We start from the raw sequence: 26,300 nt of genomic DNA, 5'->3' as shown, positions 1-26,300 counted from the left end.
AATGGTTTGTTATAGAACCAAGATGATGCATATTTACAAAATCAGTTTCTCTTGAATGGACTAAGGTAGCTTGTCTTGACCTATCAGGATAATTTAGTAAATTAGACTGTTGTTGTATTTCTTTGCAAGCAAAACCAAATGCAAATACCATTTTTTTTCTGTGATTTAGACTTGTAAGGAAATTATTAGAAAAAACTACCCTAGTCCTCCCTTGAATGTCCTAAGGTAGATTTCTAGATTCTTAAATTGAAAACCTATTTCTGGTAAATACTGATTTATCAAAAACCAGATGACACAGAGTAACATTTTCTCCCCTTGTCATTAAGCATATGGATTTAATTCTTAGATTGTAACTCCATAAACTCATCTTATACATATATTGCATGAATGTTGTCATTCATAAATATATATGTTTGTTTCATTTGTTTTTAAAGAAGCACCTTTGTCTACTCTTAATTAAGTCCCTAATCTTGCTGGTAAAATGAATAATACCATTGAAATATTTTATTAGTTTACTTCTTGACTTCTGTTTCAAGCGTGTAAGACCCACAAGAAATGGGAGTTGGATAAGTTTTTAATTAAAACATATTCAGGATGATAAAGATGTTGAATAATGGTGTGTCTTCATAGAATTATACAGGGTATGCAGGTATCCTACAGTCATAGCATTCTGGCAGAACATGAAGGAACTGCTCCACTGAGACATGCAGCAAGAAGTCCTGCAGGATGCAGGTGCTAAACTGCTTGCCTTGTGGCTATGCTTCAGGATCTTTTCTTCTCAGAGAACCAACAACACCTGAAGCCACTAACTTTCCCAGTCAGTTCAAAGAACTTTTTCAAAAGTTGGAATAAGTCATTCAGAGAAAGAGGAATTAATTGACATTTGGCAATTTGTACTTTTCCAAATGCTCACATGTGACTTCGGGTGTGGAAATGACCACATTTTCCCAGAGGCAGAGCAGTAGTACCTTCGGGCTCCAACTTCGGGAAGTTTGTCTGCAGACATGAGTCTCCAGCACTTGTGATTGAGAAGCACGAGAGAAACCCTGCCTTTCTGAGCAAATTTGGACAGAGTGAGGCAAAAATGCCTGTTGTTTCTTACCTGTGGTCTTTTGGACAAACGTGCATTAAATGCATCCATTAACTCAGGCAAAGTTGCTTTTAAGAACACTGATGGAAAAATTAGGTCTCGGTGGTCATTTATAGTTCAAGTAGCGTTTTATATATTTATTATCATTATACACAACCTTGACAATCTATATTGCCGTTCAAAAATAAATTGAGTATTGTCAATTTGCACATGATCTGTCACTAATCAGGATCCCATTTACATACATAGTAAACATTTTGCATACTTAACACTGCCTTTAATTCTAACATCCCCATCTCTCCCCCCCATCCTGTGGAAATATGTTCAGAATATGTAAACAAACTTTTCCCATTATGCAACATTCAGTAACTAACTCCTTTTCAACTAACTAAACCATTTTAGCACTCCCTAAGGGTGGCCGGTGGGCACAGCTCTGAATTGCATTTTATTTAAATTACTCCTCGTGTATTATGTTGCAGTGATTCCCGATTTTCACTGTTTCATGTGTTTTCCTCTCATAAGGAAGACAAAAATGGGGTTTAACAATGGTCATGTAAGTCACACGAGCAAATTTCTGCTGTAGCACCAACTGTCCTGTTGTATTCACTTGTTACTTACATGTACAGTCGGTGGTTAATATCCTCAAGTTCAACTGTGGTAACTAAGAATGCATGTAGGAGTCAGCTAGCACACAATTTCTAGTGTGTTAACAATTTTTATTTCCACTCCAAATACTATAGTGGAGTTGAAATGAAAATTTACAAGGCTGTCAATGGCTTTTGTAAAGCAGTGCAGTTTTTCCTACCTGTGTTTTCTCGTGCTTCAAAGGCTAGAAAATATAGGATAATGAGAGAAGTAGTGAAATGATATTCTTTCATCCAGTTTCAAGAAAACTTGTAGACGGCAGCAGGTAATGTAAGCATTTCTAGATACTGTATTGATTCATACCTCAAGTTTGGTCATCTAGAGTTCAGTTCAGGTGGGCTTCTGTATCAGCCCATTGAAGTATTACAGTGTAGTAACACAACAATCAAAGCCCTGCTTTGGAGGATGAGGGTCACGCTGAAACTTCTCTACAGGAACTGCAATGAGCTTCTCTTCCTGTAACAAGGGAGGTACTCCTAACCAGCAAATGCAGCATACCTGTAACATGGCTTTGTGTTTTTGAGAACTGGCATCAGGTAATCAGAATGAACGGACAACCAGAGTACTAAGAATAATGAAGACTTCTTTTTTTAAGCTGTTAACTACTTAGTAATACCTATGTCAAGAAAGACCTAGGAAAAAAGTCTCTATTTCTTAGCCTGTACCATAAGATTATGCTTAAACTTACTTCTCACCGCAAAAAAAAAGAAAACCAACCATGGAATATTTGAGAAAACTTATTAAACAGGAAGAAGCTATAGCAGAAATGGGAATTCAACATATTGAGATATTTCAAAAAATGAAATAATTTCAAATACTGCAGATATAAAGGCAGCTGACAGTTTGGATGCTTAGATTGAGCTTTCACTTTTAAGTAGAACAAATGAAACCTTTGTACTATGTCCTTAAAGCAAGGTCATCAAAGGTACCCTCTGAAGGCATCTGCATGGTGTCAGTGTACACCACTTCAGAAGGAACAGGTCAGCAACAGCAGCTGCCCCTCAGTGCAGCCCCTCCAGACAAGGTGTGAACATGCCTCTACCCGCCTGTGAAGTCCCAGCTCTAACATGCATTATGTGTTTCACACAAAGGGCTTGCAGGATTTTTATCCAACTGCCTACTGATGTTTTGCAAGTATATTCCAAAGGCAGCTTTTTAACAGTAGGAGGGCACAACCAAATGCAAAGAAAGGAGAAGATTCTTCGTTCAATGTCAGACATCCATAGCCAAATCAGTAACTAAACAAGCAAGACAGGTGTACCTCATTAAAACTCCTTTGTCAGATTAAAAAAAATACATAAACTTAAGTGACGGTTAAAAAACTGTGTTACACATGTACATGAATTGCCAGTAAAAGCCCAAAGTAAAAAATGTTGATAAAAAGTGTGAAAATGAAGCCATGAAGCAGTTTTAAAATAGCTAGTAGCAAGTTAAAGCTATTTGTTAAGCAAGGGCATTAATGCTCAAGGAGGAATAGAACTGGTGCTTGTTCAAGAAAAAAAGGTCTTACTAGTAAAATACAAGGAAATAGTTCTGCTCTTTTGTAACTGAATTTTTATGTGAAGTCGTAGACTCATTTTTTTTTTCCACTCAAACAAAAGCATTATAGTGTTGCTTCCTGTTTTTGTTTTTTTTCTTATGAGATGGAGGGAACCTCTTCAAACATTAGATATTTTTTCCCCTCAAAAGATTAGTAAGTATGAAAAAAGATGCAAGGTAGCGTGCTACTGTCAGTCACCACAGTTATTTGTGTTATACTGGAAGATACTCATTCTGGAGCTGCCCACCAGGGTGGCCACAAGGTAACTCAGTAGAGTCCAGTGTGCAAAACCTCTTGTTCAAGTTGTGCATGGTTCAAGTAGTTGAGAATCCTATGTCTGTGTTCTTGTAAAGCTTTCCTCTTTGTACCAGAAAACAGATTACTCATTAACAAGTCATATGTTAATATGCTAATTTTACCTTCATTGTAATAAGAACAAATTTCCCCTTACAAATGGGATTTGTAACGTCTATTTTGTGACCAGCAACCAGTTGCTAATTGCTGAGTGCAAGCAGAGGTCCACAGGGATCTAGAGACAGAGCAGATGCACAGCAAAAAACATCACTATTTTTGTACGAAAACCTTACTGAGACTCTCTTTACTATGCCTGCTTTTAAGCTTGAGACACTAAGCAGCTTAAAATTACTCTGTCCTTCATGCTTAAAGGTTTCCACCACCAGTACCACCTGTAATACCATATTGAACATTTAACCATTAAGAGCATAATAAAGATTCTTTTTCTTATATATGACATTTCCATCTCGTTATTGGAGAGCTCACACTGGAGATTCCCACTGCCTAAGCTCTTCACCTGCCAGGTATCAGCAAGTCTACTTGACAAAATAACATTTAGATGGGTTTCAGGAAGCCAGTACTTAAGAACGCCAGTCATTACTGTATTAAAGCCATTAAGATATTCGTAATGTTAACACCTACATGACCAAAGCTTGCCCAGTTATGTAATGGCTTACACTAGGGACAGCTGACACTGAACTGCAGTCACTCTGATGCCAAAGATGGGTGAATTATAGCAGAGGAAATAAAGACTGAGATTGCAGAGCAGCTACAGTTCAACACCACTCAAATTTTGTTGAGAGGCTTCAAATATGTAAACAAAAGGTGCCAGACTACACACAGCTGTTAGGGGAGCTGTTTAGAGGTCAGTCACTTGTATCACTCAGAGACCCGAGAGCAGTGGTAAAATATCAGGGCATGGCTGAAAATAACATGGCTGCCAGAACTGCAAGCAAGAGCATGACCTTTGCTTGTCTACAGCAGCAACAAGCTCATATGAGATGCCTTAACAGCTACATCCATTTCTGCAATAGAGTTCAAGTCACTGAAGTGTTACACTGCAACTCATCTCAGTCAGTTATGCTAACTTGGGTAATAAACTACCTTCCATAAAGTAGTCCATTTCTATTCTGGTAATAGAGGTTTTTAAAGCAAAAGAAGAGTGGCTTGTTTTAACAAGTGCTACAGTACCACCATGACTGGCTTGAAGCATTCAGTATATATGAATGTACACTGGATCTTGATGATGTCCAAGATAGACCAAAGAAACTAGTGACTCAGCTGTATAATACGTAATAGACACTTCCATTAGATCAAGTAAATGAGCAAGGATAACTGATAAGCTATGCAAATTCATCAAGGAGATTTTTATCTTTAGAGTAGTAATATCCAGTTTGCATACTTTTGTTTAGAGTCCTTGATCAAAAGGATTATATGCGAAGTACCATGGCTTAAATAAGCGCTTAGTATTTGTTTCAAGTTTGCAACAGACAGCACTTAAGCAACCTCAACGTTAGGCCAATATCCAGCTCACACAGCACAATTTCTGCTGTTTCTCATCCCCAGCACGATATGCAATCAAGGTGTAGATTTCATTCAAAACGAACCAAGTGGAAACGGTAACGTGTGCAGCAAGACATTTTCAAGGGAAAGCTATGTAAGTCCTTGTATATTCTACCACTTGATACTATTATCATTAGCATCATCCTATAAGCATAATCCTATATGTACAGCAATGTGCAATGAGACCATTCACTTAATTTCAGCAAATGGCAGAGCCATTACGCTGATATTTTCTAACTAAGATTGTTAGTGGTATGGGAATCTAAAAAAATGTTTATGCTTGTATTAGTTTATATGAAAGAGACCATACAATTTTCATGGTACATCAACAAGATGGACTAGTATGCCAACTAACCTCTATTTTAATATTTAAATTATAACAATACAATAACTAGAAAAGGTCAGTGCTTCAAGTGACAAGTGTTGCCACTTCAATTCCAATATTTTTCCAAAATAAAGATGCAATTAGATCTACACTTGAGCATCAGTAGTGCAATACAGTATCCTTTCCTGAATAAAGGAGCTGAGGTTTATCCACAATAAAAGCTTTAAATAAGGTAGATTGTTGCCATTTATATATCAATTCTGTATGTTTTGATATAAAATATATTGGGAAAGCTTAAACTGACTTATACAATCTACATTTGGCTAAAGCTCCACATAAGCAGCATCAGTGGAAATGAACATCAGAGTGTACTTAATATGAAACACTTCCAGAACTACTCAGCAACAAATGACAGAAGGTTGGCTAACTATAACTGAACATATGAGGTGTGTACCAAAAGAATGGACCCTGTGCACTATTTTAAGTAACAGAAATGCAGGATTTAGTCCACTTCCATTTCTCCAGATGGTTTGGTCTGCTGAGAATTGTCCTTTGCTGGATCAGGTCCTGTTTCAGTATTGCTCTGTCCATTCACTGGTCCATTATGTTCACCATTAGCTTTTGACTGCCCATCATTGGGAGGTTCTATCTTCGGTTTGGGCTTGTATATAATGGGATTACAGAAGCTATCCAACTCCTAGTTATAAAGAAAGTGAAAGAACAAGTTATTTGATGGCACAGTAATTGCATTAAAATTGCATGTCTCAAACTTCTTTCAGGTATGTAATGATCAGCACTACATTTTCAAGGACTAGACTTCTATCAAATCTAGAAGCTTAAAAGAAGGAAGTTTCTGATTTGTTAAAATCCTATAGTAATCAGTTTTCTAGCAAAACTAGTGTCATAGCTCCAGATGTTTTTAGTTATTCAAAGGTACTGCTGTAAAGTAAAGAGCTAGGACTGAATGCTAATAAAACTGCTGCTGCCACCCCTATACCTTAGAGCTTTACCATCTCTGCAGGCATGGTATTCTAGCTCAATACAGAGGCCAAAATCTTATTCAAGAAAAGCTTAATGGACTGCAACACGTATGACAATTTTTATTCTTTTACCTTTGATTTTGACATTATTTCTGCCACTTTGACAATGGGATCTTGAGTTAGGCTTAGCTTGTTCTGTGCATTCATTTTGGTGTTCAACCAGTTCATAGCTTCACTAATGTATTTTTCAACTTTTTCCATCTCAGCAGGATCTAGGTGATCATATTTTTCATCCTAGGGAGAAAGATGTTTTTAATCAATTACTACACACTTCTAAATCAATTAAGAGCTTAATGGACACAACTGAGTAACATTACTACAACCCACTAGAAATCAGTGTTTTTAAACAAGTCTTTGATATGAAGAATAGCTGTAGAACAAAACACAGGAAATTTTAAGGTATGTGAAATTTTGAAATGCACACTGCTTAAGCACAGATGACTAATGAAGTTGCAAGAGAACACGCAGACTCACCTGAATAACTAACCCCAACGTATAACCTTTTGGGTTACAGAAACAAGGATAACACTGCGGCAGGCATTTCAAGTGGTAGATGTCACCACAAGGAACATGACTGTTTAATTCACATTCACAAAGAAACTTCAAGAACAGTTTGAGAAGTTCTCAGGACTGTAAGCACAAGTCATTTTTTGAGCAGCTTAAAAGTTAAATCCTAGAGGATTTTTTTCTTTTAGAACATATACACAAAAAAATCCTATAGTCAAATTCAAACACCCATAGATCATTCCACACTTCTACCTTATTTTTGTATGCTTCTACTGCTTTCATAAGGAGCTGAATCTTCTTCCCCAGTTCATTTAAAACTTTTGGTCTCTCCTCATGTTCCATGTATCTCTCCTGAATAGGCTGTCCAAATTTCTGGAAACATAAACCAAGTGAGATACTGCAACTAATTCACTTTCCCAGAAATAAAGATCTTGATATAATACAAGCTTCTTTTACTTTGGTCAAGGAATAAAAACGGTATCATAAGCAGCGTGGCTTTTCCCTCCTTCTCACACCCATTCAAGAGCTTAATCTTTGCCCTTTGCTGTAGTGCAGTGCCACCACTAACAAAAAAAACCTACAAGTCTAAATAAACGATTAGTGCTCTGCTCTTTCTTGGCTTAGTATTTTAGAGTTATTTTCAGCAAAAAGAGCATTTGTTACAATGCACTTGGAAGATGAACAAGACCATTTGCAGGGATGATCTGAATTTTAAAACAGTCAAAAAAGTTATAGTTTTATGTATTGTCTGTTTTTCACCTTCTCTTGAATACTGGTATCCAGGCATGAAGGCAGTTGCCCATATTAATGTTTCCATCAATTACCCCTCCTACAATGAAAACGTCACTTGAGAGGAAACAGTTAGAACTAAAGCTGGAAACAGCCTTGAATAACCAAATAGCCATTCATCACAATTTACACTTGCTCACAAAATTATGAAAATTTACAAGTACTTAAGGTGGTTTTTTTGGTCATTACCAATCAAACAATACAGTGGAAGCTACTGTTAAAGCATTCATTAACCTTTATCATTTGACCAAAACTTCTATTTTATTACATAGCTATTGAAGACCATTGTAAACAGGGATACCAGAGCCATCTGTTTTCAAATGTAGTTTTGAATACTTGGGAGAACAGTCAAATACTTAAAAGCCTCTTCCAGTGCGTAGCAAAAGCTACAGAAAATTCTCACAGTGATTAATTTTACTATTCATCACTAGACACTGTCCACTTCAACTGACCATCTTCATATCAGAAGGACAACTGACAGTAACAGTATTCCTAGTTCTATATACTACATTCAATCACACAACTAAATACTATCCAGGTACAACCTGCATGTCCTTACTTCTGAGTTCCTGGATTTATCAAGTTCACATGTAGGCAGGCACACACGCATCCCTCATTAGAAGATACGTACTTACACTAGCCACACAACGTGCATATACACTACTCCCCTTCCTCTCTTTCTAAATAAGAGCTTGAAGCCTTACTCTTAGCTCCTGAAGCTTATCCATGTACACTTGCTTTGGCTGGTCCTCTCCATCTTCATAAAGCCAGTTTTCTGTATCTTCCAACATCAAGGTCAGCTTGTTTGTATCCTATGAAGCAAGTCAGAGACACTATTAATTAGCAAAGAACAAAATACATTGCTGGATAACCAGGTAATTCATGGAGTAGACTTTAAAATCGCTGCTGCTGAATGACTGTTTCAGAAAGTTGTGTGTCACACACTTCCACAGACAGCCGTTAGAAACTATTACGTAAGTGTTTTTTCAATTCTGCTTTTGCAAAAGCCAAGTGTACCACTTTCTCTTTTACTTGGGCTTCAGCAACACATCAGGTTCACCACACTTAAGTGGGAAATTAACCATATTTTTCAATAAATAAAGTGCAGATAATGTAACAGCTATAAGCACTCATTTTTCTGCTCATTTTCATATTTGCAATTCAAATGCCAGACTGATGCATAGTTAACTTCATTTCTGAAGTTAATTCATTTCACATTCTGAGACAAGTTCAATAGACTCCTGCAGCCTCCACAAGTATCACTCAAAGCTTTTGTTAGAAAAATCATTTTCCAACAGCTGAAACACACAGATTAATCTTACTTCTTCAGTGATGAATTTCTCAAAGACTCCACAGAGTTTGTCTCTGAAGTCATACACATATTCTTCAACGGCATTCTTAGCATCATTCCTTTCTTTCTCAAGCTTGTCTTGCATCATCATTTTCCCCTAGGGTGGATTAAAGCTTAGTTATAACTAAGAATTTCAAGTATCAAAATAAGCATTTGAGCTTGAGCATTACTCTTCCCAAACTGTACCACAAGAAGGACCAATACTTATTTAATTTTCACCTCCATGTAACTTATTCTCACCTCAGGATGAACTAAAATGGGGAGGGGATGGGGTTGAGAACTGTCCACCCCTCTGTTCAGAAGTTGTTTGTCAGGTGCTTCAGTGTAAACGGATCAGGTAGAAATTGTAGTCTGACCATCACAAAAACAGAAGAGAAGTACTGACTGGTTTGGAAGTCATTCTGCTCTACAAAATATATTTCCCATTTTAGTCTTTGCACTGACCATATTTCAGAGAAGACATTAAACTGGTGTGATCTTTGCAATGGCAGATAAGACCTGTAAAAATGCTGCAAAGACAGTATTCTGTGGAAAACAAGTGTTCTAGAAGCAATGCTTTCCAATACCTTTCCTGCTGATAAAGCACATTAAGGGCAAAAACCTGATCTAGCCAGGCACACAGCCTCGGTAGAGCACAAAAAAGAGTCTGCAAATGCTAATCCTGACCCATCCAGGTTAGTCAGTAACAATTACATTCCTATAAGAGACCGTGCAGCCCTTATTGGAATTTCTTGCATAAGAAAGGCATTGACTGTTCAAGGTAAGGGCAGTCCACTAGATTACGTTCAGATGTGGGTAATTAAGCACTACTAGTAAATTGATTTATTATACCAATAAAAAGACACCAACTAAAAGTAGGCAGAATCAAAGACCTTACTGAAGGGAAAGCCTCAAGAGATTCTAAGGCTGTGCACACGAAGTAATTATTGATGTTAATGTAAGTAATCACCTGTTCATGCTTCTTACCTCATTTTCTATATAACAATTGATAAGATCTTGTCCCAGTTGCCTATAGAGGCTTGTCTGGATAGGTAGGTCAATACTCTTGACTTTTGTTTTAGCCCTTGGCAGGGATGGATGATCTTGCTTGTCTCCAGAAGAAGCCTGTAAGATTTGCAGTTGTAAGGAACTTCTAAGAATTGCAATATTGCTACAGTTATGCACAAAAAAGACAAAAATTAGTAAGAGCTACAAATTAACTGTAAGCAAATGATGCACCAGCTATACATCTGCTATTCAGAATCACCATTATTTTACTTTTGAACCAAACTGGTGGAATTAAATTTCTTCAAACAACATGAAAAGGTGTTCAAAAAACTAAAGATACTGCATATTCTTCTCCAAGATTCTCAAGCTTCCCTAATGTTCATTTTCACTTCAAACCTATGTTAAATCAAGGAAACTTACTTCAAATGTCTTAGCTTAGTACGCTGAAAAGCAAAATGCTAAGGTAGAATTTCTTTGCTCTTCCAAATACAGTCCCTATGAATCACAACTAAGGAGATAAATGGAATAAATCTGAGAACACTAGGCAGAAAAAAAAAAAACCAAAAAACTCTAAAGGAAGCAATATTGCATCTCCTTGTCAATGCTCAATACATACCTTTGTTTCAATTCCTGCATTTTCGGTTTCTTCGTCTGCTTGGCTTTGCTGTTCAGCTTGATTTTTCTGAGCACCTTCATCTTGATCAACTTGCATTTTATCCTACACAAAGAATTGCATAACGGAATGCACAGGTCTGTGGTATGATTTAAGATTGATGTCAATCGAAATACATCACTGTCCTTATGTGCTCAATTCAGTTTCCACAAGTTTTTGATTTAGTTAATCAAGCTTTACTTCAGCGGGCATTTTGATAACACTGCTTCTACCCGTTTCTATCTCAAATTAAATAGATTCTAATTGGCCTGTCCCTCTTTAAATAATTATGATGGTGCTATCCAGAGAATTATACTAAGCCCAGGGAATACTCCATTTTAATTTCAAAATAAATACATATGAAATATAAGCAAATAAAATTCTAGAAGCACAACACCAACACAGGCAGTAACTACAGATCCTGAATGGAACAGCCAGAACGTTGAACACATAACATTACCCCCAACCCTTAACTTTATAATCTAAAGCAGAAGTAATTTAATAATTGTAATTGTTGCCTGCACCTGTCTCACAGAACCACAGAAATTCATTTCTCTAATAGCATTTTATAGCAATTGTGACCAATTGTATTTATTGGTCACTCCATGTTTCACTTGAATTTATCAGTAATTAGTTCACTATGCCTTATTCTAGATTTGAGAGTCTTAAAAGATATCACTCTAATTACAAGAGCTGATCACTTGATTTAGTTTAAGTTGTCCGATTCCTTATTGTCAGTGCAAAAACTTTTAGTAACATCCTAATAAATGAAAGTTTCAAATTTTCAGAATGACTATTTGGAAATATTTGGAAATCCAAAGCATCAATAAATAATAAAGAGACTGTGAGGAGTAGTCAAGATGCAACTGAAGTAGTCTTTGGCTTCTCACAAAGAATTAAACTCATAAATTTATCATCCACATATGCATATAATACACTATTGTTAGTCTGATGAAATACTAGAAATATTTGAAAGGTTTCAAACTCTAGCACAGGTGCACGTGTTGTACGTTAGTTGCGTTAGTTACTTTGGCCAAGTTTTAGTGATGAAAGTAAGACATAAATAGGCTACTTTTACCAAAGTTAAGCATTCTCATTTCAGAACAGAACAACATCCTTATTTATTGTTCTTACTGTTCGCACAGGAAAGGCAATGACCAGAAGGAACTATCTTGCCTACACAAACAGCTGGGGGTGATGGGGTGTGGGAAATACACATATACACTACAAACCTCATCCTCAGTGTCGAGGGTATCATCCTCAATAATGAAAGGTAATTGCTGACAAGCACCATTGTAAAACAGAAGAAGTATTAGGATAAATGGAAGTAATATGAACTGACAAAGCCTGAGGACGGAAGTGGTTATCCTTGTACTGAACACAGTGTACTTACTAAGATTAATAACCTGGACATACAGCAAGCTGATAACATAAAATGCCAGCTATGTCACTTCCAGGCGTTCCACTTCTAAGCAAATGTCAGATGCAAAGCACTTATCCACCAGGAACTGCCAGATACCACTGCCCAGCCACAAAAGCACTCCCTGCCACCCAGTCCTAAGACCTACCGTGTCAGTGTACCTTGCAACTTTCAGCTATCTACCTCTAGTATGCAAGACACCAGCAAGGAAAATGATCATCCTTACACTAGGATGGGAGAACTGACAGGCAGAATGCTGTGAGCAAGCACTTCTACAGCAGTACAGCATTGACTAGCAGTGACATAATGATGCCTAAAACAGTAATTTCTCCAGTATTGACGGCAACACTATCACTCACGTATTTCCATTAACTTGCCCTCAAAGCTTTTAAGCCAATTGGTAAGAACTACCTGTACATACAGCACCCTAAGCAAAAGAAGGCTTACGAAAAAAATACCATCTGTTCTTTAATCAATGAAGATGTAGTACTTGGAAAAAAAACCCATACCTTTAGAATTCATCTGTCAGAACACATTAACTGTATTGCCATTTGAGAGCAACAAAGTAATATGAGGACTAGTGTAGAGATGCTAAAAAAAAGGGGAAGAAAATTTCCCCTTGGAATCTACTTGTTTACATAGTCTTGTTTTCATAATGCCAGGTCACCAGTACTTTAAAAATAAACAAAAAAACGTGTTATGTAATTGAAGAAATCATGTAAGGGTGAAAAAGAGCATATAGCTTTTGAAGGTGAAATCATAGCAATTTCCAATTATCATCTCTATTGTCAGAATTAGAAGGACTGTAGATATTTACAAGTTTACATACCAGCTCGTCTTCTCTGCCTTGGTTCTTAATTGATGACTCAGTATCCATCGGTGCGTCACTGTGATCTCCCTCGATGTTCTGCCTTTCTATGATAGAAGCATTGGCCACACTGAAAAGGCCATGAATATTGACACGCACTTTAACTTTCACTTTGGAGTTGTCGCCATCGTGCTGGGGACCAACATTCTGAATAGTGAAACGCCCTTAAGAAAAAAGATCAGAAAATTAAAAACAAAAACAACATAAGACCACCAAAACCACAACTTGAAGGCTAATTTAAATCACAATGTGATCTAAATAAAATTTTAAAACTTCCTGCTTAGTTTTCAGTTCTGTAACAAAAACTGAAGCTAGACAAATTAAAAACTAGCTTGTCACTTACAGTTATGTTGTACATCCACAGGACAATTTCACTTTCTATTCACAGAAAAATCAAGATAACACTATTAAGTGTTAAATCTCTCTACTTCAAAATATCTGTGCTGGTGGGTCCTGCTTCATTTTACAGAAGTTGCAAGAACCAGACAAAACAGCACTAAATCTCTCTCTAGTGACATTTCTGAAGCATTCAGAAACAGTGAAAAAATAAAGTAAATTTTCTAGTAAGTGCCATCATCTGATGCTGATACAGTGTGAGCACTGCATCAAAGTCAAGTACACTGTTCTCAGCTGTTCTACAGAACTGAGGCTTTATTATAACATAGAAAACATGGAAGTAAAGATTATTAGGGAAAACTTCTTCCTTGTCAACAAAAGTTGCTTTTCTTATTTACAAGTTCTTACCTATTCTGGAGTCAGGATAAGGCACTTCATGTGGATGGGTGTAGAAAGCTTCCAGGTCGAAAGGCTCTTTCTTGTGAAAAGTAATTACTTTTGAGAATGGAGCAGAATGGTTCTTACAGAAGACTTCACATTCCCTACAACAGTAAAATATTATGTAAAATTTAAACCATTGAGTGTAACATAACGGATTATCAGCTTATGTTACAGATCAGCAGCCATGCTAAGTAAGCCACAAAATAACCTATTTACTTGAACGTTTCTGACAAGAGCTGCACATCAAAGGCCAGTGGGTCTCAAGATGGACTAAACATTAAACACTAAAATTAGGCAAGTTCACGCAAACGTTTCTTAAATTAAGTATCTTTTCAATTAAGCAATAATTGGAAATCAAGGAAAAAAAACAAAAGAAGAACTGTTTATCAGATGACAACTTCCAACTCTGAAAGGCCTTCTCCACAACTCAACATTTTTCCTTATACAAACACACCATCACACTTCTCAGCAGAAATCGTACAACTTACCCTGTTCCTTCTTCATAAGACGATTTCCATCTCAATGTTATGGAATATGGAACAACATCAGTGATGGAAAATTCCCGCACTTTAAAAGCTGGGGAAAGAATTGCACACTAGAAAACAAAGACCAGAATTTTATTATATCCATGTAGTAAAATAAATAGCAATACAGCAATTAATATCTAAGTGCATAAGGTCATATGGCGCTTCCAGCTTACCACAGCATTTTTTAAACAGAATCTTCTTACTCCTGGCAGATAATTAATTGAACTGACGTGGTAGATAATTAACTGGCTGACTTTAATTAATTAAATGAACACCATTTCCCTGGTCATCATCAGTAAAGACTCAAGCAAATCTTACAAATGGCTTACGCAGAAGTGGACCAATAAATTCAGACAATCAAATTCAACAGGTCTCTAACAAGGTCATTCCCTTTAATGCGACAGTGACAAGTTACCAAACATAATACAATCTTTTCTGATGTGATCTGTCACCAGCTGTTCAAATAAGCAAGTAAGAGCTGATCTCCTTCCACCCATATTTGGTTTTCATTAGTTACACTGCAGTAGAACGTCACATTAAGCAAGCAGTGCTGAATTTTAATATCCATACCTGCAAAGCACAGCCTCTTGCAACAGCTTCGTCAGCATTTAGTGTGGTGCTTATTTCTTTACAGAAAAAGTTAGAGATCTGTTCCTTCACTGCTGGAATTCTAGTAGCCCCACCAACTATTTCTATACTGTAGATATCTTCACGGTGAAGTCCTAGAAGAAAGAGCGTATTATTTATAATTATAATTAATTGCCTTTACTTATCATCAAGATACCAAAAAGCTGTCTTTACAACAAAAATTAGACAGAGATCTCTTCTTAACTACATATTAATAACAAGCACTGATTAAACTCGCAACAAAATCTTTAAAACCAGATTTGCAGTGAAGCACCTTAAAATCCTTATCCCTCCTGCAGGCTAAAAATTTTTCTGGTTGCATAATTCTGGAAAATGCAGAAGCAAAGCATCAAATACAGTTCACGTGGTGACAGCTGTTCTTCAGAAACACCTTGGATATGTGCACCCTCTCCTTTCTGGTGGACATAAACCCAAATGTGCAATCATTTCCCTTGGCAGCCCTGTACTACTGCACAACACCTCTCATTCCTCCCAAACAACATTAAAAGAAAGCCCAAACATACCGCATCGTATGTTTGGATTAATTTTAGTTGCCAATGAGAAAAGCAAAACCCTTGACTGAAAACTTAAAATAAATATTCAACTGTGCTTGCAGCTTAACTTTAATTCTGGATTCAAGATATAAGCATGAAGTGATCTCAAAATCTCAAACAGCTGTCAGTCTTCTATGTTTTTGCTCAGCAGTTATTCAAGTTCTTAATTCCAGCATTAGTTATCGAGCCAACTCAAAAAATAAGCAGAATATTTCCCTTTTTCTTGAAGATGCTAAAAACAGGGTAAAACCTTTTCCTAGGAAAGTCTACTTCTCTCACTAAACAAACAAACAAAAAGAAACTGTTATTTGCACATGCTTCAAATATTTTGAGAATAGACTGCCAAGTTCTCAGGTCAGTGAAGACTTATGTATCACATATGGAACAGGCTGGCCAGACAGTTGCTAAGTGTTCGAAGTACAGAATATGCTGGTTTCCCCCATCCCCATCATTCCCCTCTTTTTCTTTTTTCCTTAAAAAAAATACACATATATTTTCATGGCCCAACCTTTTCCATTATACAGGGTGAATGAAGGTCAATAAGTCAGGGTTGCATATGCATTTGTGCACTAAATGAGGCAGGAATGGGATTCATGCATACATGGCAAGCATATGAATGGAACTTACATTTAACTTTTCAGTACTTAGCTTTGCAATTCTAATGAATACAAAAAATACATTAAAAAGATAATCATTAAAGAGATCTAGGATAACCACATTACTGATTACTTTCTAGAACCAAGTTAGCACCCAACTTCTACTTACTAGCTTGTTCCATGGCTGCTCTTAGAGGAGGCTCCACTCGGGACAGAAGGGCAGCACACAACTGCTCAAACTGAGCTCTGCCAGGAACAGGGAAAATGTTTCATATTACAAGACAGCTGAGATACCACGTCTGGTAACACTTCAGTGAAAATAACGTACAGTACCTGTTCATCTTACTGGAGACATCGAGGTCATTCATGAAGCATTCTATATTCAGCGGAAGGTCAGAAGCATTTGCACTCATAAGCTTCTTTAGTTTTTCACATTCCTGATACAATCTGAGCAGTGCTCGGGGATTCTCTTTTACATTCAGTTTGTATTTTGTCCTAAATTCCTCAGAGAAGTAGTCTACCAAAGCCTCATCAAAATTCCTGCCACCTAAGAAAGGGTCAAAGGTAGCAGCTAAGACCTGCATAGAAGTGAAAAAACAAACAAAACAAAATACAAGTTATCTAATGACATTTCTTTAGATATAGGGATAGGTTTCATATAGTTTTAAAAGTTCACATCCTTTGTGGATGTGAACCAGCTACTGTCAGTTACATGACACAACAACAACTTAAAAAATAAACACAACAAATGACTCAGCTCACTTATTTTCTGCCCTCCTCAAATAAAATGCAACTGTTATTATTTTAAAAATAAAAGCTACATTTATCATGCCGTTTTCCACTATGCTACAGCCTTTGCTCAGTTTAGTAGCTTGCTGAAGAAAAAGCAAGTTAGCTGTTTTCTTATGCTAGCCCTGTCATTCACTCTTCCGCTCTCCAAAAACAAAAACCTCACACCACTATCATCCTCCACATGACCTTAGTTGAAGATTACTGAAGACCAATTTACAGAAACACTCAGCCAGCAGTAGGCCAAACCTCAAAGATGAAAATCTCAAAACAGTAAAGAGAATCCTGTTTTGTTTCACATTTGATTGAATTTAGACTTTACATCATTATACGTGGTAGGAAAAAAAAATCATCATAAGAAACAGTTTAAAGCAATTGAATAATACCCGATAGGTAAGTCAATCACTCCATCACAACTCTTTTGGTGAGATTACTAGGAATGCACAACTATTTCATTGGGAAAACAAGGCTCAAAAGCCATACATTTGCTTAACGGTCCAGCACTTTCCAAAGCAATCTTTGGACTACTTCATTTCTGCATTTTGTTAATGAAAACTGCTTAGCCTAACTGCAAAAAGGCCAGGCAATCTTGGTATTCTGCATTTCAATACTATTTGCTGTAGACTTTTTTTTTTTAGTTACAAAACTTTCCACGGAACAGTATTTTTACTTAAGTGCTTTGGAAATATGGTATTTTACTGCAAAGACTTAAGAGATTACCTTCAGTTTTCCCTTGTTAAAAGCACAGATTGAAACCTGATACGCAGAATGGCCCATGTCTACAAAGACCACATTCCTTGGCTTCTCTTCCAAGGCCGGTAGATCTTGCTTGTATATCCCATAGGCTAGTGCAACTGCCGAAGAACAACACAAGAACGTCAAGGCAGAACTGCATACAAATGGAAAGCATGCATTAGAAACACTACCAAAAGAAAGGCACTAATTATACTTAAAACTAAATAGTTCCACTACTCTGCTCTCACAGAATATTTGGGCAAAGAGACATGACTTTCAGGCCTTATGAGTTGCCTAATTCTGTGTTGTCATTTGATTTATAGTTTTACTATTAGCTCATGTTAATTCATAACTGCCATTCAAACACTCTGTATCACCTCTTCCGACAGCAACTGTACGCTGCGTACTTACAAAGCACAATGTTAGTTAGCAATGCATGCTCCACCCTAATTTATAATTTTTAGGCTTTGTTGGCAGTTATTATTCATATATAAAGAAGGTCACACCTGTAACTCTCCTCTGAAATTACTTCCAGTATTTTAGCTCAGTTCTGTACAACTCAAGTATGTTCAACAAAAAGTTTTCAAACTAGTTTAGGAAAAACTAAGTTCTCAAAACCAGCATTCACCCAGAAAGCTTGCTGAGATTTCATAGAAGAATTTATATGAATACAAATTACATGACTGGTTTAAACTGCTCCAACTTCAGTTCCCATGTGTATTTTTTAATACTCTGCCATAGAATTCATCAAAACCATGTAAGGGGAGTAAATAAGTTACTTCATAGAAATAACAATCCTGCTAATGCTACAACTGACAGATTTGCAACAAGCTTAAACTGTCACTCTCCCACAGACTTGACTCAATTTGAATATTTTTAAAAGCCGTAACTTAACTTTCTAAATACGATCAGCAAATGAGCCTTAAGATAAAACTCCGTAACAATGCAGTTTGTACAGAGGCACCTTTTTAAACCATACATGAGAAGTTAAAGATGAGGGGGTTTTTATTATACACTTTTAAGATCCCCTCGAATACATTTTAATTAAAAAACCCCTCCCCCAAAAAAATCAAAAACCAACTTCCTCCTCACACTTCTGTGAAATTTATTTTTATTCCAGCACAGACAATAAGCTGCAAAGAAAAATCTGCTGTGTTACTGTTTGATCAAGAACTGGAAAGAACTTTATTTGCAGCTAACTACAAGTTAGAAAGGGATATGGATGAGGTCATTTGGATGTAGAGCAAACCCGTGAAAAAATATCACTCTTAAAATAAGACTCCGTAACACGTCTCAGATAAATAACAGATTTATCGTAATCTTTCAGACAGAAAATATGCAGTTCATCTGATAATACAACATTATAGTACTATTTAATACAACAGTTGAGGATTTAAGTCTGGTGCATATCCCCGCTGGATTGATTCTGAAGGTAGCTCAGGCTTTCCTGACCTACCTACTGCAGCTCCACGGTACAGAGGAAAGCACAGATACCCACTTCACAGGCAGGGGAGCTATTTAAATGGCACTGTATTGTGATTACCAAACCCAAACTCTCCTCAGGGCCCCTAAGCTTCATCAGTTACTGTGCTTCCAGTTCCCAAGCTGGATTGGCCAATACAAGCCTCAACAGCTTTCTCCCAAGCTCATAATTGTGTAACAGTAGTGCGTCACAACCCTTACAGATTCAAAAGTTTGTTAAGAAAACATTCACATGCACTGCTGCTCTATTTCTGTGCATACAGGACTTTACCTGCTGTAGTTTCATTCATTAGCTTCAGACAATTTAATCCTGCAATCTGAGCAGCTGCCATTACAGACCTTCTCTCCGTGTCAGTGAAAAAACTTGGTACCTGTTTCCAAGAAATAATTACATAGGACATGACTTATGTACTTCTAAATCAAAGAAGTCGGATTTACCCACTAAACAAGACTATAAATTTCAATACCACAAGAAACTGTTATAAACGAACCTCAGATTAATAAAGCAGTCTGAATAGAACAGCCAAGCAATCCACTTTATGGCATATTTTAAATAAAATTTCAAACCATGACAAAAATATGCAAGTGAAATTTAAACCTGTGTTTCAAAAAACTGTATTTAAGCACCAAAAAACCTCCATGAAGTTTTCATTCTTCTGATGAGTCTCTGATCTCAAAATCATTACGAGCTCAAAACATTTATACAGCAAAGTCAAAAGATTTACTGAAATAAGTATGCATAAATACACAGCTCCAGAAGTTACTGCAGTATTTTTAGGTTCAGAACCTCTCAACTAAATTTTGTGCTACAACTGGGTCTATATCAAGCTGTACCATTTTTAGTTATCACCTAACCGACAGTTCCAGCTTACAGTCTGCTGCAATCTCCAACTCCACCGAAAATAGCCAAAGCAGAATCAGAGACCTAAATGTTTCTAAATGAAACTGGCTGCAGTCAGTTGCCATTTCTTCAACTTCAGCAAAGCTTAACACAGAATTATATTCGTATTTTTTACTTTGTTGGCTACCACTTTTCTACAATGTGAAAAGCAGACATCTAGGACTTCTATATTGGGAACGATCCCCTCTAAACCCTCCTGCCTAAGTTCTACTGCCCCTGTTCACCGCCATGGTGAGCGGCCTAGCAAAAAAGACACCAAGCAGATGAGCCAAATAAACAGGAAACAGGACCTTTTCAACTGACATAGGTAATTCAGGTTTCTTAAATCCCCAGTACATAATCTTCAGAGCAGTAAGTTCCAGGCAACGTTCAAATATAATACAACCAAACAGCACTCAACTACGTAACAACAAACCTGACCATACAGTTGGGGAACTTCTTTGAGACTAGGAAAGAAATGCCTTTACATAAGAATATTTCTCATTTAGAGAAAGCAAGTTACATTCCATCAAACCAGCCCCAATCAGCCTATGTAGTATGTTTTCCCAAAGCACACTCAACAAGTTTTCCATATTCTCATGTATGACAACAGCAGTGTTATCAGTTGGAAAAATCTGTAATAAAGGCCCAAGTCTTTGTCAATGTGATTCCTACTCACCACTTGTAACTCTTCCCTGTCACATTATGGCATAATGGTACAAACTTACAAAAAGTTATCCGTGAGCAAAATGACAGTAAATGGATGACAACTTACTGAAATAACACAGTCTGCCACTGGTTTCTTCAGAGCACTTTCTGAGGTCTCTTTAAGTTTGGCCAGTAACATTCCTGTAATTTGTTCCACTGCAAACAGTCTCTCTTCATCCAGGTATCTCACCTGAAAGACAAAATTGCAATTCTATAACAAATCATCCCATGTTAAATGCTGTAAGCAACAATGGATGGCATTTTTCACCAACAAGCATTTTTTCCCAACAAAAAGGTACGCAAAGAGCTTTGCCCAAGATTAAAAAAAAAAAAAGAGAGAGAGAAAGAACGAAAGAAAAAGTCCTACCAAAAAAAAAATCAATTACCTTTTCAGACATAATAATTTCTTCTCTAAGACCTACATTCAGAGACTGAGGCCAAAAAGTCTGAATGTTGAGAACAGCTGTTTCCAACTATTTAGTTTGGAAGTAATTTAAAAATAACTTGTTCAGATTAAATGTTGAGACAGAATTACCTGGTTTTCGGCAACTGAGTTTCCATACAGCCATAAGACAAACGAGATATCACAAATAATCACACACTGTAATTTTACCTATGCAAAGGTAAACCTAGTAGGGCATAAACTATTAATGAGACTACAGAAAGTTACGGAAAAGAAACCACAACAGGCATCTCAGAGAAAGTACCATACTTCAGCAAATGTTACTGCAGAGAAAAAGGTGCTCTTCATCTCTTGAAAAGAGCAGGTTTATTGCACAGTTCTATTCAAGTTGAATGAAATCCAAGCTTAATGCTTCTGGTATTAGTAACAATAATGTTTTATAGGACATCTGCAAGGGAAACAATGCAATACCTCTTTACACTATGTACACTAAGAGACACAATTATATAATATGCACATGGCAAAGGTTTGAAGTGCTGGTCTCTACTGCAAGAGATAATTCCGCACCAAGTTCTAACTTACCTTTACTCCTACAGAGCCATTCGGCATCTTCTGAAGTTCATAAGGAAGTTTGACCCTTTCAGCTTGTATGTAAGGATCTTCAAATGCTCTTCCATGCAGCTTTTTGAAGCCATGCAATGTATTTTTACATTTGTAACAATCTGTGAAAGATATTTAATTTTCAGTTATCTCTTACACGCAGACTACAGAAACCCATTCAGATGATAACTCCTGTTATGCTGCGCTCAATGCACGTACTGAACACACTTTTTCAAGCTCCACACATTTACTGGAAAACACAGAGTGCAAAGAAAGCAGGATTCTTTTTAGATCTATGGTCTCTACTATAAAACCCAAGTTTACTTTCCCCTTTAATAACCATTAACTGCTGCACCATTTATTTTAAAGGAGCTTTCTGACATCATGTACAAGATTTGATGGATTACATATCAAAGTAACAGCAGTCTGAAGTAACAGATAAAGCCATTACCTACATTCACTTTATATGAAGCTTCAACAAATGTACTCACTGCATTCCTTTTCTCTTAAAATCGTGCTTTAATTCAGATTCCATCTGCAAAGAAGATAAAGCCCTCCCTCCATCTATTATTTTATGAGTGTTTCACCTGGATTATTTTAAGGAAAGATTTTGTCAGAATCACACACTAACACACACAATATTTAATTGATTTACCAAAAGACGTTACTCCAGGGTAACCTATTTCAGCATCAGCCAGTCTAGTTTACTACCCTAAACAACGAGCTGAATAGCTGGAAACATTACCAGCAGAACACCTTCCTACCAGTGAGTTCAGGGGCTGAGCTCAGATCAACAGTGTAAAGTTTCTTAGAACAAAAGGTATCACAGCATCTGCCGTGTACTGAATGCTCATGGTACTACCGGGGGCTCCATCACCTCTACAGCCGCTCAGCAAAGCTGCTGTTCAATTTCCGGTTAACTGCACTCCACTATGGGAAAGGAGGCCTCCTCCTTTCAGCTTGCTAACATGATGTCTGAGTGTAAAGAAAAAGGGTAAAACCTCATCTGCTTTGGCTTTCCACATTCACAGTGGCTATTTTAAGTTTCCTAAGTATTTTCCTTGCAAAGCAATTCTTTGTTCTCCTAAGCCGCAAGTGAAGTTGCAAAGAATTAGCATTAGTATCAAGCTTTTGTTGAACAGCTGTTTCAACTTCTCAAAAACTGTAAGCACAGAATCCATCCCATTCCCCACACGGAGAAATAATTTGGAACTGTACTCTTACTGACACAAATGGTCAGGAAAAAAATACCCTAACTGCGAAAGATGTCCCGTTTCTTCCCATTCTCTACTCTTAATGACAAAACTGTTTGTAATAGAATAAAAAAAATGCTAGAATAAAAGAATACGGAAGCAGTAATACTGCAAAATGCACACTTGTAACAGACAACTCACTTTGCAATATCAAGTTTATTCACTAATTCTCTTTCTGCAGCTCAATAGGAAGCAAGTCAGGTAAGTAATATGCTGTTGTATCCCCCTTGCCCCCCTCCATCCATTTACCTGGCTCTTTGCTGCATTCCCAATGGCCCGTGTCTTGGATCCTAGAGATATACATGCTCTAAGTAAGAAAGAGAAAAAAAGACATTGAGTTTTAAAAGAAACTGTTATAAACTATATCCACGTGATTCTAAACAAAACAAAGCCTCCAAAACTACAGTGAAAGAATATGGTTGTGGTATTGACAGCATCACTGTATCAAGCACCAGAACCTGCTGTGGAATTCTGGTATTTCATTCTTTGCAAATTAGTGTAGAAACTGTGGCAACCACAATTGTTCTCAAGGCATTTAGGGAATTCTTTAAAAGTACAAGCATTCTACAGATTCTACAATAAAGGTAAGGAATTAATAGTTAATTCCAGGTGACAGCTTGGAACCAAAGTAGTCTGAAACACCAAAAAGGAAGCTCTGAACTTCACCAGGCAAGTTATCTTGAAACAAAAACCCTGAAGTCTGACAGTACTACACTCACACTGCAGGACTAATTTCCAACAATCATTGTGAAACAGTAATTAAAAATAACACCCAGGCCTGAGGAAGCTGAGCAGCCCAACCCCACAGCACACGAGCACTCCCAATGACGGCCAACTGCAGGCAGACGCCCCATAGCTGCCAGACATCATGGGTCTGGGAGGTCCTCAGCAGCCCACAGCCCTGTGCATCCAAACCCCTTTGCCAGGGCTGCCCCAGGAGCACAGACACCACCCGGCTACATCCCCAGCAGCCTTCCCTCCACTGTCAAGAAGAAGAAAACCTGCAAGAAACACCTAACAAGGCAACAGAACTCCACTCAGAGCCCTGCTAACTCCACCAGCAGCTAAGTAAAACTGGAGTAGCTACCAAATTTTCTTTCTCCAACAACACATACTGTATTACGTCCTCCTCCTAACACGTTCTGCACTTAGTATATCATCCCAGTGTATTTCCAAGTACTGTCAACGATTCTTGCTTTTTTTGCCCACCCCCAATCACGAGCTCTGCTTGTATAGATTGGAAGTAGGACTTGATTCCCATCTGGGAACGGATCTGCCTGAGGCCATTCATCAGTAACTAACAACAACAACACGGAGCCATAAGGTTTAAATTTCACTGTTTAAAGAATGCATAAAGGTCAGTGCAGCCAACTACTTCCTGCCTCCTCCCCACCTTCACCACACTGAAGGCACTGCATACACTTGGATAGCACCATCAACCAACTTTTCTACTCTATATACCACCACACTGAGCACAGCCCTTAAGGAAGCATCCTGCCTTCCTCTAAAGCAAGGATCTGAGCAGGACAAGGACTGCTCTAACAGCAACAGCTCTCCTCACCAGGAGACTGCAATCTTCTCCACACTCTGTTTTGAAGATGTTCTAAAGAATGGTTTTAATTACAGCTTGCGACTACAATAATTGCATGTGGTCTGAAAAATAGTTATTAAAGATTATGAGCTATCAACAATCAACTTTTTTTTCTGCATAGTGCCACAGTGGTGAGACACAGCCATTTGCCCTGGATTCAGCAGCCAAGGCTCACTGCAAACGTGTGCAGCTGACCTGCTGGAGTTCTCCAGTTGGAAAAAGCCAGGTCCCAGTAAACACCAGACACCAAGGTCAGGAGCCCCAAAGAGCATTCCACAACTCCCGACATAGATAGCTTCACAACAGAACCTTTCTTTCTGCAGTGCTTATCCAAAAGATGCACATCTTATAAACGCCAACAACTCTACACCTTAAATTATAGGAGATGGGTTTGATGCAAAGGATGACCAGAATGTTTTAACAAGCAGGACACAGGATTCAGGATTTAATGAGCGCTGCATTAAAGTATGATAAAGCACCATCTTCCACAAACGTATACTGCTTTTATTTAGATACAAAGCAGACTCTGACTGACACCCCACTGTCCGCACCAGCACTGCACAGGTATCTGAACAGGCTCCAAAGCCAGGTGCTGGTTGTGCTCCTAAGTCTTGCCCAGAAAGCATAATGAGCCCCATGAAGCACATCCAGGATTGCCCTCTCTTTAGGAAGCTTAATGGCATGCTGTGAACAGGAGTGTCCTAGCTTGTCCAGCGCTGGTTCAGGTATTTTTACTGAGCATTACACCAACACAACAAACACTGTTGCTTGGTAAATCTGGAATTACGTGCCAAGTATTTGGGACACATCCCATCCATGTCAGCTATTGGTTAACTTCAGGCCTCTAAGTGATGTGAGTTCTCCCACAGGAACAGAGAGATAAAGTGCTCAGTTACTGCACTGTTCAATGAGACACAGAGAAGTTTGGATGGTTTTGTTTTATCTGCTCAAATCCTCTTGAAGTAAGACCCAGTTACTTCAACAAGCTTCTGTGATATAAGAATTTTCATACTGTTAAGTTCGCTTTTAGACAACAGCATTAGAGAGAAAGTTCTTTTCTATACTGTACCTCCCCATCTATGTGACAATTTCGAGAAAAGGAGAAAAAATCCAGATGCGTGTAACCACTGCCTCTACATACCCGTGCACTCGGTGCTACCTCACTAGCCGTGCCCGAGCTCACTTTCACAGCCGCTTCGCACGAGCCTCAGAAGTACAGTGACTCATAAATTAGTAACGAGGCGTTCGATACACAGAAACCTACCGCAGGTCTAATTGCACAGAACGCACGCCAAGCAAAGCGAGGGGACATACGGGCAGCAGGGTTTCCCCGGCACAAGTTTCAGAGCCGGCTCTCGGTCTCTCAGCGCCACAGGGACCGATGGGGATCCCTGCGCATCCTCCCGTCTCCGCTGCCCGCACACACGCGACGCGGGGCGCGCACAGCACGCTGCGGCCGCGGGGAGGGCAGATGCAGCTCCGCGCCGCCCGCCCGTCTCGGTCACACGGCCGTTCGAGACCCGGCGGCCGCTCCGGAGCGAAGCTGTGGGGACGCACGCACGCGAGCGCAGAGACATCGCAACGGAAACAGAAACCCGCGGCGCCCGCTATGTCGCGCCGCACGGCGCGGTCCTCCAAGGACACGGAGAAGTCACGGCGAGAGATGGAGAGAACGGCGCCTGTCGCACAGCGCCCCGCAGCCCTCCT

General features: G+C 38.2%; 1 protein-coding gene across 1 annotated transcript; it reads right to left on the bottom strand.

Annotated features, from left to right (window-relative positions):
* Positions 1-1,199: 1,199 nt before the first annotated feature.
* Positions 1,200-25,920, bottom strand: HSPA4L (heat shock protein family A (Hsp70) member 4 like). The gene is made up of 19 exons (XM_031553029.1): positions 25,858-25,920; positions 23,252-23,309; positions 21,732-21,871; positions 20,814-20,936; positions 19,430-19,529; positions 17,662-17,795; positions 16,486-16,730; positions 16,322-16,398; positions 14,946-15,097; positions 14,337-14,443; positions 13,816-13,949; positions 13,033-13,235; positions 10,748-10,849; positions 10,111-10,248; positions 9,116-9,241; positions 8,498-8,605; positions 7,257-7,376; positions 6,570-6,731; positions 1,200-6,154 (listed from the first exon to the last, which is right to left on the bottom strand). Exons 1-19 carry the CDS (start codon positions 25,903-25,905, stop codon positions 5,960-5,962), a joined length of 2,472 nt encoding a protein of 823 aa, XP_031408889.1. The 5' UTR covers positions 25,906-25,920; the 3' UTR covers positions 1,200-5,959.
* Between the last annotated feature and the right edge of the window lie 380 nt (positions 25,921-26,300).

Source organism: Meleagris gallopavo, chromosome 4 (genome assembly GCF_000146605.3).
Source record: "Meleagris gallopavo isolate NT-WF06-2002-E0010 breed Aviagen turkey brand Nicholas breeding stock chromosome 4, Turkey_5.1, whole genome shotgun sequence".
Taxonomy (NCBI): domain Eukaryota; kingdom Metazoa; phylum Chordata; class Aves; order Galliformes; family Phasianidae; genus Meleagris; species Meleagris gallopavo.
Note: the sequence above shows the minus strand (reverse complement) of the source record. Positions and strands in the feature narration are given on the sequence as shown.

What these genes read in the sequence shown, in the direction of transcription:
- HSPA4L (XM_031553029.1), bottom strand. Translation starts at nt 25,905, where the DNA reads ATGTCCCCTCGCTTTGCTTGGCGTGCGTTCTGTGCAATTAGACCTGCG. An exon ending in ATGGCTCTGTAGGAGTAAAG is followed by an intron (nt 20,937 to 21,731) that starts GTAAGTTAGAAC and finishes TTTGTCTTTCAG; the next exon opens with GTGAGATACCTGGATGAAGA. An exon ending in TTAACAAGGGAAAACTGAAG is followed by an intron (nt 16,731 to 17,661) that starts GTAATCTCTTAA and finishes ACTTCTATGCAG; the next exon opens with GTCTTAGCTGCTACCTTTGA.